Here is an 18,149-nt window from a genome sequence, read left to right as displayed (position 1 = left end):
ATAGGAGTTCTAGATCCTCTTTCATTATCAGGAATATCTTCCTTGCTTATGTATCAGTGGGTATGCCATACCTCCAACCTTTTGAGTGGCAGTAGATTGGTTCTTAGGGTGTGAGATGTGTAGGGCCCTGAACCTGCAGTCTTATTCATGGGGCCAGACTCTAGTGTCCACGTAAAGCCCTATTAACTTCAATCCTACTCTGTGTGCATGGAAGGGTCTGTACATGTGGCTCAGATTGTAGGCTTGGTGGTTAAGGTTGCATATTTGTAATTTGACAAAGACACAAACATGTCAATGGGTGTTGCATAAAAGTGTCTTTTTAAAGTGGACTGTGAAATCTTAACAGCTTCAGTGGTATAACTATCACTGCACTTAAGAAAGTGGGATTGAACAGATAGAGCAGGCATATAGAAGCCAAACATATGGCTTGGGTTCATATAATTAACTTTTGTTTTAACTTTAACAAATTCTTGTATTTATTTCTAGAGGGAAAGGGAACCCGAAGAAAGGCAGGCTGTGGTAGTGGGTGTTTACATATTGCTTGTAATTATTAGAATGGGGAGCACTGGCTGTTGGGAGTCTGAAAGGACAGGAAACAGGAAGGGGGGGAGGAGTTGAAGAGGCTGAGGGAGAGCTACTGAGGGTGCAACAACAGCTTGGAAAAGAGGTTTCCACTTTAAAAAATAAAGTCCTGTTGAAGTTTGTTAGTACTTTGCCTGGCCACTAGCTACTCCTCCTAAAGGGCACTGAGGTTTAAACGTCATTGCTTTATCTCTGTTGCTGTGCATAAGGCCCAGCTCTATGGCGCAGCAGCAGGTCCATGGCTAAACAGCCCCTTACTGTAGTTTGTGTGCAAACTGGGAGTGAAATGGGCCGCCTCGTGGGCGTGGTACCGTGCCTGGCATTAATCTCATTGCTCGCTCAGCTACCAGGGTAACTGTCCCCACACAGCTAGACTCTTAACTATTCCTCCCGTCACAGAATAGGGTGACAGCCAGGGCCTGGACCTCAACCCGCACCTCCTGATGCCTCCGGACTGCGCTCTAGCTGCTAGGAGCCGCTCGGCTCGGCCCCGCCTACGTGGGCTTGTAGGGAGCCAATTGGTAAGCTACAGCCTCCCAACTTGTAGGAAGCGCGGGTGTGGCTCCGCCCCGTCCCACCAGATCGTGGGGTCTGTGCTGGCCAATCAGGGCTGGGTCCGCTGGGACTGCGGTTGGGCTCGTGATGGCCGCCTGAGGGGCCAGTGTGCGAGAGAAAGGGCCGGGATCCAGGGCGGGCGCGAGAGCCGGCGCGGACGGTTGGAAATAGTGACGTATGAGGTAGGCGCGCGGTAGGCTGCAGGGGGCTGTGCAGACAGTGGGGGTCTGGGAGTGCTGGGACGGCTGAGTTTGGAGACCCGTCCCCGGCGGGGCTCCGGCCCTGAGCAAGGGCCACGCGGGTCTCTGCCTAATAGCCGGGCTGCTCCTCCCTCTCTTCGGCCCTTCTCGGGGTGGGGTGAGCTGGTACCTCTTACTTCCGCAGCCGAGAGGGGATGTGGGGCTCATAGGGCCACGGGGACCGGGAGCGAGCCTCTGTTCCGGGGGAGGTGGGGGAGCGAGCCTCTGTCCCGGGGTCGAGTAGCGCTTGGGGACTCTGGATGCGGTGACAGCTCCTATCCTGCGCTCCTGGGGGGGCCGCACGGGAACCGGCCCTGCAGCTCCTTTCCTTGCCCTCGGTGCCTCTTTTCGTTTCCCCCATGGGACAGGCAGAGCCAGCAAGCCGAGGGTGTGCCGGAACAGATGATGCCCACTGCCTTCTGGGCGTGGAGAAAGGTGCTCTTTTTCTGTCCTGTAGTTATGGCCCACAAGCTGGGTGGGGGCGGGGAGAGCCAGGGACGTGTTCATAAACAAGCTCTCGATACCGGTGGCACTGGCAGCAAATCAGTTTCCCTGTCTGGCTGCTGAAAGGGTATGCCCATCTTCCCTGATCATGGGTTGGCCGTTAACATTAGCTGGTGCCAGCTCCTTGGGGATATGTCCCGTGGAAATGTTCACTTGCTCTCTGACTAGCTTTTGGAAACTTAAAAACATCCCCTTCTTACCCCCCACCTAAAAAATCCAACCCGCCACATAACAAAAAAGTTGAGTGCATTTCATTGTTACAGAAGCTTCTTTTATTACACTCTAAATTAGGGATGTAAAATATTAAATGGCTAAGCAGTAAGGATTAGTCTTACTGTTAACCTGTCCTAACCATTAACCCCCTGGCTGGCCACCCCAGGCGTGGTCCCAACCGGTCTCCATTTAATCTGATTAAACAATAACCATTTAAACTGTTAAAATTATAATATTTTAAAAGATATTTACATCCCCTACTCTAAACACTTCTAACTGGCTTTTAGGGTTTAGCGCTTTGCCTACCGCTGAACTTCTGGAGGCTCCTATAGAGAGAAGGATCACAGTTGTTTAAAGTGCACAATGATGACATTATTCTGCACTGTAAGACAGAAAGTGAAGAAATATTGATAGTCTGTTTGAAAGAGCAAGATGTGAATGTGCCAGAGAATCAAGATGTCATTTATAGTAGCTTATTTTCTTGCCAAACAATATTTTAAAATAAATTGCAAAATATGGAACATTCTTCAAAAAGTTCCTGCCCATGTGTATCAAAATCGTAGTGACGTTTTCATACTGACTTTGTGGGAAATGTTCTGTGTGTTCCAAATGAACCAGCTGGGAAATGCAAGGCACTCTGTGACATGTTTTTCAGGAATTATGCTTGAAAATTCACCCCAGGTTCCTTTAACACACTGCACAGAGGGGTTTTTTTTTTTTTTTTGCTTGTATATGTAAACTATTTTGCAGTTGTGACGTTTTTATAATAGCTTTAAATTTCTTAGCTAGAAAAAATGTTATGGTCTTATAATGTAGTGGCCCAAAATTAAAAATTACATTCTGCATTAAATATAAAAATTAAAGGCAGATTGCAAGTTTTTTTTTATTTTAAAAACTGCTTCAGATTTTAAATCCTTGGTTTAAAAAAAAAAAGAAGGTAACGTTTTATTTTGAGTCCAGCAATTAAAAAAAATCAGAAGTACTTCTCACTATGTAAGGCTGGAAATCTGTTTCCAAGTAAAATTTTAAATTTGGTTTTCCAAGTATTGTACTTATGCTGTGCTTATCACTATGGTATCTGAATGCCTTTACAGCATTATCTAAACATCTAATTGAAAATGGCATTTCAGAGTTTACTGCTGCTGCTGACTATCTTACTGCAAAGTATGTTTCAAATTTGTTATTTATTATGAGTTTAACACTTAAATGATTGCTTTTAAAGTTAAATATTTGTGTCTTTCCTAATAACTGATCATTTAGTTGATTGTTACAGTGGAATCCCCACTTTAAATGTTGGTAGCAGTAGAGAGGACAGATTAGGGAAAGGGAGAAAAAAGGTAAAATAGAGGGGAACATAGGCAACTTCATGGCAACCACAGGGAAAGGTTTAATTGATTACGTGCAGTTTAAGGCTAGAAGGGACCATTAGATGATCTAGTATGACCTCCTGTATGTCACAGGCCATTCAATTTCACCTGGTTACTCCTGTCCTGAGTCAGAATTTCACTCCTCAGAAGACTGAATTGTTGTATGCCATAGGCAGAGAACAGGAGAGACGGAAATGCTGCCAGTTGTGGGAGCCCTTGCAAGTGTCAGGAAATTGATTAGATGGGATGTGACCCAATGATCCTAGCTAGTGATCCATGCTGGGCAGGAAGGTGACAAACTTCTCAAGGTCCCTGCCAATCTGACCAGAGAGAAAACTCCTTCATAACCTTAAATCTGTAAATCAGTTGAACCGTGAGCATGTGAGAGAGAGACACCAGTTAAGCATTTAAGAGAATATTCTTTATACCACCTCAAATACGGTCCATCCTCTCTGGTGTCCCATGTTCAGCAGTGGCCAATGCCTGGTGCCTCAGTTGAAGGTGAAAAAAATAAAATAAGTAAATCCCAGACTATATCTGGCCAATTGTGCATCAGAGGAAAAAATTACTTCTTGACCCCTGGCGGCAACTGACTGAAACCCAGCAGTATGAAATTTGGTTATAATCATTGTCTTAAAGTGGAGCTGCAAGTGTTACATGCATGCTGAGAGTGATGCAGAGCTACCTGTTCTCTCTGTGGCTCATGAAAGGAGGGAATGAACAGGGGGATTCATAGACACCAAGGTCAGAAGGTACCACCACAACCCTCCAGCCTGACCTCTTGCACCAACAGGTGATAGAATTTTTCCCAGAAGCTGGATTAAAGCACATCTTCTAGAAAGATATTTAATCTTGTTTTAAAGGCTCCAAGCAATGATGAGTCCAATACCTCCCTTTGTGAGGTGTGTGTTTCAATATTTAATCCCTCTCACTGCTAGGAAACTGTCTTATATCACGGTTGAGTGTGTATAACTTCAGTTTCCAGCCAGTGGCTCTTGTTATGCCTTTGTCTAGGACAGGGGTGGGCAAACTATGGCCCGCTCCGAGAAGTGGCTGGTACCACAACCCTGCGGTCCCTGGGGGAGGGGGAGATCGAGGGCTCCATGTGCTGCCCTTGCCTGGGGGTACCTCCCCCAAAGCTCCCATTGGTTAGGAACGGGGAACTGCGGACAATGGGAGCTTTGGGATAGGTACCCAGTGCACGGAGCCCTCTGCCCCCCTTCCCCCAGGGGATGCAGGGATGTGGTGCCGGCCGCTTCCTGGAGTGGCGCGGGGTCGGGGTCAGGGCAGGCAGGCAGGGAGCCTACCCTGGCCCCGGTGCACACTGCTGCCACCCTGGAGCTGCTCCAGGTAAGCAGTACCGGGCTGGAGCTCACACCCCAAACCCCTCCTGCACCCCAGCTCCCTGCCCTGAGCCCCCTGCCTGCACCCCAACCCTCTTCCGCAACCTGCACCCCAACCCCCTTCCGCAACCCGCACCCCTCCTGCACCCCAAACCCCTGCCCTGAGCCGCCTGCTGCACCTCGCACCCCTCCTGCACCCGAGGCCTCTGCCCTGAGCCCCCTGCTGCACCTTACACCCCTCCTCTGCCCCAACTCCTTGCCCTGAGCCCCTTCCTGCACATCACACCCCCTCCCACGACCCGCACTCCCTCCCGCTCCCCAACCCCCTGCCCCAGCCCTACATTCATGGCCCTGCATGCTATTTCCCCACCCAGATGCAGCCCTTGGGCCAAAAGTTTACCCACTGCTGGTCTAGCAGATTGAAAAGCCCCTCACAATCAGATATCTTTTCCACATGTGATTACCTGTGCACAGTGATCAAGTCACATCTCAGCTGTCTCTCCAATAAGCTGAATAAACTGAGCTCCTTAAGCATCGTATTATAAGGTTTGGTTTTCAGTCCTATCATAATTTTTGTGGCCCTTCTTTGTACTCTCTCCAGTATTTCCACATGCTTCTTGAAGTGTGGGCACAGAATTGGACACAGGATTCTAGTAGCGGTCTTACAAATGCTTTGTACGTAGGCAAGTTCACTTCCCTAGTTCTAATTGATACTCCCCTTGATATATATCTAGTTATTGCATTAGTCCTTTTGCCACAGCATTGCACTGAGAACTCACGCTGAAGTTTTTATCCATGATTCCTAAGTCCTTTTCTGACTCACTGCTTTCCAAGACCCTCTTATTCTGCAGGCATAGCCCATGTTCTTTGTTCCGATGTGTATTATGTTGCAGTTGGCTGTATTAAAATGCATTTTGTTGGCAGAAATAATGCAGATGTGGGGAGTGGGGCTTGCAGGAATAAAGCCCTAAAGCAGGACTCATTCCCATGAGCCAGCCACATCCGCTCTTATTCCTCACCATCCTTTTCAGTGTCTTCATTGGGAGTGGCTCTGAGATGTTACCACCTCCAGGGTTACTGATTAGCGAATGATACTGCTGTACATATTTCTCATCAGAGGCAATGGGTTGTCATTACATGATACAAGTAAGCATATGGTTTATCCTTGTAAACTTTGAATGGAGTGGGTAAGGGAGGGATGGGGGGACTCTTTGAGGAGCTGGCCAGGGTAGCAACTTCACCCCCTATCGAGGCACCTGCCCTCTGATCCTTAAAATGGCTTGTAATCTTTAGGTCCTATTGAAATTGTTATGAGGGCCAAAGTTAAGTGTGAATTACTTGATAATAACTAGTTGGGGATGCTACCTGAACTGGGGCCAAGAAAAGCTGTGGCCCATTTCCAGACTGGGGGGGTACTTCTTGGGGAAACTCAGATTGTCATACTGGCACTTTGCATGCCTCACGGGCAGCTGTGTTAGATTGTGAATCCAATTCAGGGTCTTAGTTCTAATGTATAGAGTCCTTTATGGACTAAAGTGTAGGTGTCTTGATGACCATATCTCTATCAGTGACTCCAAAGACTGCTGTGCTTAGAAGGGGCCCTATAACTGACTGCGAGCTTACTTAGGGATGAGTTCTTTAAAGCCTGGGCTGGGCATTTGGAAGGTCTTTGACTGTGGAAATGTATCACCATGCATCAGGAGGAACCTGAGTCTGATGTATTAAATTTAAGGAGTGTTACAGAGCACCTGAAATGAGGAGTCATGGGTAATGACAAATGTATTACATTTGTATTTTGTGCCTCGATACTATCATTAGGACTTGAAAAATGTACAAGATACATGTTAGCTAGAGACCTTTACATCCAAATCCAGAGATAGATATGATAAATTTGGGGGTAGGAGAAGAGAGACTACTTCCCCATCAGTGTTCAGAAGCAGCACCCATGTGATAAGTCCAGCTCCCCTGATACCAGCTGCTGGGAAGTGGATTTTTATCACAGTGCTGATCCTACATCCTGCCTGGGACTTGATTTTCTGTTTTTGTTTTTTTTCTTTTTTTTGTGTGTGCATCGGCTTCTGGCTAGTAGCCATATTGTAAATTTGAAGTTCTAACCGCTGGCAGAAATTAAGAGTTTTCTGTATCATTAGTTGCTTCAAACCCTTCTGGGTTCTGTTAGGTTAGAGGTTTTTTGCTGCAAGATGAGATGTCTCCACTACTCTACTCCTTCCTCAGTTTCCCTTGTTTGAGTCTTTTTCCTCTGAGAATAACTTAACTTGCTACTGCTGCTAATAACTTTCTCTTCAGAATAGGGACCATGTCTAATGCTACATCTATATAGTGCCTAATATAGTAATGGTGCTGTAATATAAACAATAATTGCAGTAGAATGAAATGGACTTGATTCTTGACATTTCACAGTTGCCTGCAAGGTTCTGAATAGAAGTAGTGAAAACATCAGAGCGTTAATTTAATTTAAAGGGACACTGTCTCAATTTAAAGGGACATGTCAGTTTGAAATCCAGTCACTTTAAAAAAGGTAATAGACTTGGTGCTAGTCATTCCCTGTTCAAGTTTCTTCTCACTGCTTGCTCCCATGTTCTCTACCCATACTTTCCTGTTTCCTGTCCAAATTCCTGATTGACTGTTTGGTTTGTTACTGCTTGTTTTTTGTCTCTGTTTTTGTTTTTTTTCTTCCCTAGTAGTTGGCTTTTTCAAACTCATTTTGATCAATTTTATTTTTTTAAATATTGAAATTTGATTATTTTGGTAGTTGAACAAATAAGTACATGAGGACTCCATGTATAATTTTTTAATGTAGAATTATGCTTTCCGTTTGTAGAATCTTCATTTTGAAATGTTATTTAATGAAAAATATCTATCTATTTTTTGTTAGCCATTAGTCTCTATATTCCCCTGTAGGTATTTGGACATTGCTGTTGAATAATGGGAGAGATAGAAGGAACGTACAGAATACTGCAGACTCCTGGTTCTCGTTTGGGAGTCCAGAAGAATACTGGAGTGAGTACGCTGGAGCCAGCGCAGAACCTTTCTACAGCAATGGCAATGACATCTGCCAAAATGCATGAGAGGGATCTACCGATCAAAATAAAACTTTTGGACAACACTGTGGAAGTACTTGATGTTGAGGTAAGAAAGAGGTTCAGTCTGATTTCAGATAAGTTTAGTTTCAGGTAATGTAGAATTTACTGTATATACTGGTGTATAAACTGACAAAATTTCAAGGGAACTTCTGGAGTGGAGGTTCATATAAGACTCAAGGCAAGGGAAGAGAGAAGCCTCTGATCCTCCTTCAGATCATAGAGCAGGTCCCCAAACAGCTCACTTGTAAATAGACCTAATTTGCTTATCTAAGACCTGCAAGTGTGGAGCTTATAAGGAGCATAGATGTTAGTATCAGAATTATGTATTTAAAATAACTTCAGTTTCACTGAACAAATATCATAAAGATGTCACACTGGTATGAGAGTTTGTTAATATGAAGGAATGTACAGTAATCTAAGAATGTTAATGGTTGTTTTTTTTTTTTTTTTTGCATTGCTGGAGCTTCAGGTATCCAGATGTGACCACTTTGTTTTAAACTTTCATGTCTCTCTTGGAGATCTTGCAAAATTATTTTTAATTTCCCGATTAAAGACGTAGTGCTCTCTTGACTTGGAGGTGGGGAAAGCCTGAAATCTGTTTTCTTAAGTCCAACTTTTTGCACCTTCTTCAAATGAATTTGTGACATCAAACCACACAGCTTGGCAATTTTGAGTGTCCTTTCCACAGTGATCTGACAGTGCTCCCTGAAAGGTTAGCCTTGGCATCTAGGTCTTTGATGCTGGGTCAGTATTATGGGTGCTGAGTAATTGAGGCAACCTTTAAAAATTGTGGGGTTGCTGTAGGAACAACTGAACGTAATCTGTTTCTCCTCTTTACTTCTTCTTCCCTCCTCTCTTCCTCCCCTTCCCCACCCACCCAGAAAGTAAACTAAAAATATTTCACAGATAATAGGGTTAGAAAACACCTTTCTATTTCAGTTAAGATACACTCAACTTTCAGGTTATTCTACATTAGTAAAATCCTGACTCTTTTAGAGCAAATGTACAAAGCTTTAAATTGCTGTGCAGACTTCAGCCGGTTTTACTAAAAATAAGCAAGAAGAGTGACCTCACTTAGAAATGTAGAAATTGGTAGTTTTAATTTGCGTGATTGTCTGGATGTTTAATGGGGCAAGAAACAAAAGCAGCTCTGCCGAGGAACCTGCGGGAGCGAATTACCCAGTATCTCCATGAGAGTTTCCTGGAGATCTCTGAGGGAAATTCCCGTGAAGTGAGTGAGTCTATCAACAGCCTGTTCCGCCGCTCAGGATAGGCATGCTGTGGGAGACGAGCCTGATTTCTGCAACCCTTCTGCCCCCAACAAATTGCTTCAGCAATTCCCAAAATCAGATCCACTTTCCAGGGGTCTCCTCTCCTATTTGCGCTTCACCAAGATCCGACTGCTGTGACTGGCTAGGCTCCTCTGGGATAGAAAAGAGCTCCTGACTGCATGCATCTCTGGCCTCTGAGTCATCCTCTGCCTCTTCCTCCCCTCCCCCTCTTCATCCAAGATTTCCTCCTCCTGGCTTGGTCCACTCTCAACTGGCACGTGAGCCAACAAAGTATCCACAGGGGCCTTCGCAGTGGAGGTGGGGTTGCCACCGAGTATTGTATCCAGCTCTTTGTAGAACTGGCAGCTTGTGGGCGCAGCACCGGAACGGCGGTTTGCCTCCCGCGCCTTCTGCAGCTCTTTCACTTTTACCCTATACTGAAATATGTCCAGGTCATGGCCCCTTTCTGTCATGCACTGTGAAATCTGTCTGTAGTTATCATAATTCCTACGGCTGGAGCGCAGCTGGGACTGCACAGCTTCCTCTCCCCAAATGCTGATTAGGTCCAGCAGCTCGGCATTGCTGCAAGCGGGGGATCGTCTGGTGAATGGAGCAGGCATGGCCATCTGGAAGGATGCGCTTGGCAGTGTGTACGCCTCGGGAGTTATAGTTCAGAAAGCTGCTTTATTGCACAGAAACTTGCCAGTGTAGACGGGGCCTAACTCATTAGCCTCCTCAAAACTCTTCTCTGCTGTGATGTCTACAAAAAACTTGACAATGTTTAGGCTGCTAGTGTGTTGAGACCACTGCTTATCATGCTTATTAATATTTTCTCACTGACTGTATCCATCTGTTATCTCTTGTCTTATGCTTAGATTGTAAGCTCCTTGGGGTGGGCACTGTCTTTTTGTTCAGTGTTTGTACCGCACCCAGCACAATGGAATCCTGGACTGTGAATGGGGCTCCTAGGCAGTATGGTAATAAAAATAATAACTAAAAGCAGAGTAGACTATATGAATAGTGTCACAGCATAGCAGCCATCCTATTGGGCTGCTGTATTAGTTGAGTACAAAGCTCCCCTTTCCTTCCTCTCTTTAAAAGTTAATTTGTCAGATATCTGGAGAGAGGAGTAACAGCCACATACTGCTGATTGTGAAGAAGTATTTGACATTCTCCAGCTTCTCAGAGTGGTGTAGGGCTATGAATAAGGAATGACATTAGCACCAGCCAGCTAGAGAAGATGGATCAGGGAATAACGACAAGATGAGTGGCTACTTTTGTAAAGCAGCCCTGAGAACAGGGGAAGAACAGTCCTCTGAGCAGCTGCTCCAGGATCAGATGCCAGTAACATGTGACTCTTGCCCACTCTCTCTTTGTGCATGTGAGGAGTTTTCATAGAATTAAACAGGTGGAAATTACTAACCGTTTGTGTTTTTCACAAATACAAAATAAAGTGAAAAACTGCTATTAAAACGATGCCTGTGTCTCCTGTACCATGGGGCTGGCCCTGGCTCTGGGCATTGTGATTTGGTGTGCAGGCTTGCAGTGCTGTTCAGGTTTGGCCCAGGTGCCCCCTGTCATGATGATGGGTGGAGAGATGGCTGGCCAGATTTGAATGAGTGGCTGGCAGGCCAGATTTGAGTGAGTGGCTGGCACTGCAACCCTGCAGGCCAAGTTGCAATGCCAAGAGCAGGGGCTGGGGCCAGCCCTGCAGGACAGGAGCTGCTGCTGCAGGGTGAGCGTGCGGTGGTCTTGCTCTGTAGGGCCTCCCCTCCTCTGGGGGCAGGACACAACAAAATTCCCAAAAAATTAAACAAAAAAATAAAATAAAAAGAATTTCATTGGGCTCTAGAAATTATTGAGTCTGGGAGTGGAATCCTGAATTTTTAGCTAACTACTTCAGATAAAAATGCTTCTGCATGACTCATGGCTTGTTGATTCAAGTAGCAGGAAAAGTTTTTGAATTATCTGGGGCCAAGAGCTCTGTTATGGAGGACTAAATAGGAACACTGCACATAAAGGACAAAAACTCATAACAACAACCCATGAGCTTGTCTTCAAACTCCCTAACAGTGGAGGGGGGGTGTATGGAAGATAGGAAGAATACATCAGAGCAGACTAAGTGGATGTTTGATATCAGTTGCTGTAGACACACAAACTTGTATGTGCAAAAAGAGAGGTCTTAAGTGAACTAGTTATTTGTACATCTGTCTGGACTTCACTTCTTACAGCTCTCTAAGGAGTGAAGGGGGAATAGAAGGTTTGTGAGACCAATACAGCTGAGAACAAGGGTTGTTGATTTTCAGTCAGTCACTGGAAGTTACATACACAGGAGCTTGTGAGCCTTTTGGAGTATAAGACGGAAAGCAGGCCACAATTTCTAGGAATGGCTCACTCTGAGTTCTTAAGCATATCTTTATTATAGAGTGGAGCCTAACTGTTTTGGCATTTTGCACAAGGCAGAGTTAAGGTTGTCTGTGTCTGACCTGGTGACTTAGTAGAGCTGACTTGCTAAAGGACTTGCGGGTATGTATGACTTTATTCCTTATTTCTGTACTTTTGGTTTTGGTTTTGAGTTTGGCATTACCGTCCCTTTTGCAAACTTAAGTGGTTCTCACAAAGTATCTTATCTGAGTTTATTTCAATTCCTCTCAAAGGAGATGATTTAATTTACTTTAAATAAAATTTCTACGCACCTAATTCCTTACAGATTATAAATGCAGTCCGGTCAACGTTCAGGTGTATAAGCAGGCAAAATTGTACTGTTTAGTAGTTTTCAGATTTTTCTGTGGATTTGGAAGGCCTTGTTGCTTATCAAGTAAAAGTCCATCATTCCTGAAGAAATACTCCCTGCAATTTTATATGTAATACTTATATATTTAAGTTGAGGAAAAGAAATTCCACTGGATCCTCTTGCTTCTTCAGCTGGTAGCATCATTTGTACTGGCAAATTGTCACCAAATTGAGGATAAGTTTGGGTTTCAGAAACCATACCCTCTAGCTGTTGCAGGTATGTGTTGCATTCAGGCACAGTTGTGCAAGATTGGAAAAGGGTACTAGTAATACAAGCCAGAAAAATGATGTCCTGCAATGAAGGGCAAGATGCCAAAAAACACTTTCTGTACCAAACTGATGGATATTATTCACTTAGGACAAGGCCTTGCTTTTGAAATAAAGGCTTGGCAAATAAAAACCCAGAAATGTCTGGCATTTGTTATCTTCTGGATTTATATTTTATCACTAAATTTATTTTTTCTCAGATTTTGAAACAAATGTAGCTGCTTGTATCTGCAACTTGATAGATATATAGGCTTGAGTGCTCTTATCTCTGGGTTGTGCTTGATTTCAGTCCTGAACTTATTACTTTGTTCAGTTCACTCACTTTTTTATTGTATCTGAATTTAAATTTCCAGTTCAGCTGAAGTTAGGCTCTTTTCGCTAACCTGCTTTTAGATTCCTGAAGGGTTGCTGTAGAGACTTAAAATGCCTTGGAAACCATAACATTTGAGCTCTTCAGTATGAATGAGGTGGATAATGGGAAAGCCACTTGAGATCAGAGAGGTAGGAGCATGTCAAATAACTTTCATTTTACCTCATCTGATTTAAGGTAGTTGAATATACATGGCACAAAATATAATGGCTGGCATAAAGAGACAAAGCAGTACAATACACAACAGTGTAAACATTGTCTCTTGTTATGTTGAAAAGTTATGTTCTATGTATTTGAGCTTCTGCACTTATGTTAATTTTATGACTTTGTTTATAACCTTTGTACTTTTCCTAAATCTAATGGTGTAGTACAGTAACTCCTCACTTAATGTTGTCCCGGTTAATGTTGTTACGTTGCTGATCAGTTAGAGAACATGCTCGTTTAAAGTTGTTCAGTGCTCCCTTATAACGTTGTTGGGCAGTCGCCTGCTTTGTCCACTGCTTTCAGAAAGAGTAGCCCATTAGAGCTAGCTGGCAGCCCCCCATCAGCTCCCCTAAGTTTCCTGTGCAGCAGCCGCCCAGCAGGCTATCAATTGCCTGGCAGTTCAGGTATCCCTCCCCCCACTGCCATGTGCTGCTCCTGACCTCTACCTTGGAGCTGCTCCTGGGAGCCTCCTGCTTGCTGTGCAGAGGAGGGGGAAGCGGGGTGCTAATGTCAGGGTCTCACAATATAAGTGTCCCCTGGGTAAGCACCAGCATTGTATATTGCTAATGCTTTTATATGCACTGGAAAGGATCTTGGGAAGGGTTGAAGGTGTGAGTGTGGCGTGAAAGATTCCTTTGCAGATTGCGAGAGGCCAAAGGGGGAGGAAGGGAGAAAGGATTGGGTTAACTCGATGCTCCAGCTAGGTCCAAAGATAAGAAGCTGACTCCTGCCCAAGGCCACTGCACACAACAGATTCTCTGCTACCTGCCAAGAAAGACAGCCTAGATTCCAACCCCAACCAGCTGTGAGAAAGGAGAATTGAATGATCAGAACTGCAGGGGCTGAGAAAACAAGTGAGACTGTGAAGGTCAGCGACTGGGGAAAACAACAATCTTGTGTCCCTGAAGCTGGTGTGTTTTGGGAAAGCTGAGGAAGCTGCGGAAAGGCGGTTTGGACTGGTACAAAGAGCATGGGGGACAGAAGTCCCTGAATGAAACGCCCCGAGAAGAACCCAGGACTTAAAAATCCTCTCAAGAGCCAAAGTAAGTCGGAGATCAACAGCGGACCCTGGACGGCCTCTGCACAGGACAGAACTCTTGTCCACCCTTCCCCCTCTTCTTCTCACGTTAGACCTGGGCTTGGCCAGCCCTGGGTTGTGCGTCTGTGAGTATGAAAGTGGGTGCGGGCTCGGGCACTAACGCTTTCTTCCTTCCTCTGAGTGACATGGGAAGCACCTAGCACTCACCACTGTTATTTTATTAATAAAGCTTTAGAACTTAGTCACTCCCCTAAAGATCCTGTGGCCTCAGCCTGATCACCTGACGCCCCAGGCAGATTGGTAACTTAAATCTATCACAAGTGTGTCTCCCTTCCCCCCACTCCTGTACCCCTTCTCCACAGAGCAGGGGGTGGGACACGACAGGGCTCAGGATGGAGGGAGCTTGCTGGCAGCAGCAGCTGTCTCAACTTGCTGATCTGCTTAAAAAGGCAGTGTACTTAGAGTGGGGTTGGCGTACTTAAAGGGGCAATATGCGTCCATCTCTTCTCACACACACACACACACACGGTGTGTGTCTGTCTCTCTCTGCCATGCTGTGTCTCCTTCTTCCATTCTTGCTGCCTTGTAGAGTGTGAGGCTACATTAACAACAATGTTAACCCTTGAGGGCTCATCCGAGGGCTAGTTCATCATTTAGCAGTAAGGCATTCCCTGGGAAATATCCCACCCTCTGACTCCACCACCTCAACCAAGCTTCACAATCATCATTGCTGTATACAGTATTAAATCGTTTGTTTAAAACTTATTGTGTGTGTGTGTGTGTGTGTGTATATGTATGTATGTATGTGTGTTTATATATATATATATATAAAAAACACATACACACATACATACATAGTCTTTTGTCTGGCAAAAAAAATTTCCCTGGAACCTAACCCCCCCATTTACATTAATTCTTATGGGGAAATAGGATTTGCTTAACATCGTTTTACGTAGCCCTGGTCCACACTATGAGTTTAGGTCGAATTTAGCAGTGTTAGATCGATTTAACCATGCACCCATCCACACAACGAAGCCATTTTTGTCAACTTAATGGGCTCTTAAAATCAATTTCTGTACTCCTCCCCAACAAGGGGATTAGCGCTGAAATCAACATTGCCGGGTCGAATTTGGGTTAGTGTGGACGCAATTCGACAATATTGGCCTCCGGGAGCTATCCCCCAGTGCTCCATTGTGACTACTCTGGACAGCACTCTCAACTCAGATGCACTGGCCAGGTAGACAGGAAAAGCCCCGGGAACTTTTGAATTTCATTTCCTGTTTGGCCACCGTGGCGTGACCAAGCAGAGATGACCATGGAGTCCCAGAATTACAAAAGAGCTCCAGCATAGACCGAACGGGAGGTACTGGATCTGATCGCTGTATGGGGAGATGAATCCGTGCTATCAGAACTCTGTTCCAAAAGACGAAATGCTGAAATATTTGAAAAAATCTCCAAGGGCATGAAGGACAGAGGCAAGGAGCGAAGGACAGAAGCGAGGAGTTACTGTACTGCTAGATTGGATATATTGTGCTTGTCTTGTTACATTGTACGTTATTTTTTATGATGGGTCATCAGAAGTACATAGCTTACATATAAGAATTTGATTTGACCTAGGTCAGGCTATATTACAATAGATAAGACATTGATTTTAATCTGAATCTTTCCAAGATTTGTTTGTCCAGGTCAAATATATCCATGCTGAATTAAATTAAATGAAGTTAAACCCAGAATATTTGGGCTTTCTGAATTTTGTGAAGAGCTTCCCAGCTGAGACTTCAGAACTGCAGGTAGAGCTGGAGGAAAGTAATTGAATGGGGGAATGGGGGAATGCTAACTTGGAGGCAGCTGAACATAATTGTCATGTGCAGAGGGTCCCCTTCAAGTGTGTATCTCAGGGCATGTCTACACTTACCTCCAGAGCGATCGATCCAGCGGGGTGGGGTGGGGGGTCGATTTATCGCATCTAGTGAAGACGCAATAGATTGACTGCTGAGTGCTCTCCCTTCGACTCCGGTACTCCACTGGAGTGAGAAGCATAGACAGAATCGATGGGGGAGCATCAGCAGTCGACCTACCACAGTGAAGGCACCGCGATAAGGAGATCTAAGTACATCAACTTCAGCTATGTTATTCACGTAGCTGAACTTGTGTAACTTAGATTGATTCCCTCCCGCCCTCCCCGCAGTGTAGACCAGGCCTCAGAGTGGGTGAGGGGAAACAATAGGGTCTCCTTTATTTGCGGAAAGCACACTTGATCATTGTTGCAAGATTTTTTTATTAATTGCACAGATAACTGAAATAATCTGCACAGACTATCTGCATATGGGAGGTATGGTTTTGTGGCTGAACCACTGGACTGGGATTTAGAAGTTCTGGGTTCAGTTCCTGGCTCTCCCGCAGACTAGCTGTGTGAACTTGGGGAAGTCACTGAAACTTCACTTCACTTCATTTTACCCATCCAAATAATAGAGAACTATATTCTTTCCTCTTGTTTGTCTGATCTATTTAGATCATAAGCTCTTTGGGACTAAAATTGTCTCTTATTGCATGGTTGTACAGCGTCTCAGCTGTTGGCACTTTAAGTGCTACAGGAATGCAGTTTTTTTTACAATTTTATTTTTGCTGTAGTACCTTGTCAGATTGGTTTAGGAGTGGGTCAGTTAACATTAGCATCCCAGAAAATGTAATTTAATTAGATGGAGATCATGCATAATTTATTTCTGCATAGAATATGACTTCAGTTTTCTTCACTGGTAAATTTTTTTTTTAATCATAGCAAATTTGCATCTCTTGGTCTAGGTCTTAGACTCAAGTTAACAAGATGGATAAAAATCAATGCTTTTTTTGGGGAAAAAAAATAGGATTTTTTGGATTTAAAAGAGAAATTGAGCAGTGTGCAAAAGGTCTAGAGGGTAAAAATGTTAACCTGAGTCTTGATGGGTGGAGCAATGTCCACAATGATCCTGTTGTGTGTGCTTGTGTGACAACAGAAGAAGGGAATGTCTTCCTTACAGAAACAATTGATACATCAGGAAATGCACACACAGCAGAATACTTACAAGAAGTACCAGTAAAAGCTATAACAAACTGGGGGAAAAACATTCAAATGTCTAGTATGCAGCTTGGTCACAGACAATGCTGCAAATGTATCCAAGATGAGAAGAAATTATTTAGAAGAGAGTTCCAAACTAATAACCTACAGTTGCAGTGATCATTTGATGCACCTCCTAGCCAAAGACTTCAGTGTTCCAGAAATAAAGGCTAATGTTGATGAAATTGCAAAATACTTCCGTAGCAACCACTTTGCAGCAGCTGCTCTGAAAAAAGTGGGAGGAACCAAGCTAACTCTCCCATAAGACGTGCAATGGAACTCAGTAGTGGACTGTTTTGAGCACTATATCAAGAGCTGGCCTAATTTGATAACAGTTTGTGAACAAAATCCTGAAAAAATAGATGGCACTTTCACAGTCAAAGTTCTCAACATTGGGCTTAAGAGAAATGTTGGACACATGCTGAGTACCCTGAAGCCTATTTCTGTAGCCTTGAACAAAATGCAGGGAAATAGCTGTTTTATTTGGAAATTTGGAAGGAACTGGGTGAGATCTTTACAAAGAGAAATATGCAATGACAGAGTTAAATTACAAGCGTTAAAAAACAAATGGGACAAGCACTATCTCCAGCTCATTTTCTTGCAAATATTCTCAATACTCGGTACCAGGGTCAAACCTTAACTGTTGAAGAAGAGGAGTTGGCTATGACATGGACACCCAGCAATCATCCCTCCATAATGCCAACTATAATAAATTTGAGAGCTAAAGGTGAACCATTCAAGAAATGTCTTTAAAACAGCAAACATATAATCACACCAGCGAACTGGTGGAAGTCACTTAAGCACCTGGATTCAGAGACTGTTGAAGTGATAATCTCACTTTTAACAGCAGTAGCTGCTTCTGCCAGTGTAGAAAGAATCTTTTCTTCCTTTGGACTAATTCATTCCAAATTGAGAAATTTGTTTGGGATCTGAAAAAGCAGGAAAGCTTGTTTTTCTTTTCCAGATTATGAACAAACAGGAAAATGAAGGTGAAGACAACTGAGTTAGCTGCAGAAGCCAGTATTTTAAAAAAACAGGAGTACTTGTGGCACCATAGAGACTAACTAATTTATTTGAGCATAAGATTTCAGCCCACTTCATCAGATGCATAGAATGGAACATATAGTACAGAAACCGGAGCAAATTTACCACATCAATCTTCTAAAACCTTGGCATGATCGTGAGGCATGCTTAGTCGCACAGG

At 44.2% G+C, this 18,149-nt stretch overlaps 1 protein-coding gene across 17 annotated transcripts in view; it reads left to right on the top strand.

The window, feature by feature from the left end:
- Positions 1-18,149, top strand: part of FARP2 (FERM, ARH/RhoGEF and pleckstrin domain protein 2) — a 235,941-nt gene that overhangs the window by 17,668 nt on the left and 200,124 nt on the right. For 15 of the 17 annotated variants that reach the window (XR_013347034.1, XR_013347033.1, XR_013347035.1 and 12 more), the window contains exons 1-2: positions 1,195-1,319; positions 7,726-7,953. Coding sequence is in view for 11 of the 17 variants with exons in the window: in XM_077825595.1 (XP_077681721.1) it covers positions 7,750-7,953 (204 nt within the window). In the remaining 6 variants the exon portion in view is untranslated. Of the gene's footprint in view, positions 1-1,194; positions 1,320-5,834; positions 5,950-7,725; positions 7,954-18,149 lie in introns of those variants that run through there. The other 2 variants (XM_077825587.1, XM_077825588.1) reach the window with 2 other exon arrangements.

This window comes from Eretmochelys imbricata, chromosome 9, assembly GCF_965152235.1.
Source record: "Eretmochelys imbricata isolate rEreImb1 chromosome 9, rEreImb1.hap1, whole genome shotgun sequence".
In the NCBI taxonomy this organism is placed as follows: domain Eukaryota; kingdom Metazoa; phylum Chordata; order Testudines; family Cheloniidae; genus Eretmochelys; species Eretmochelys imbricata.
The sequence above is the reverse complement of the archived record's forward strand: the minus strand, read 5'-3'. Positions and strand labels throughout refer to the sequence as shown.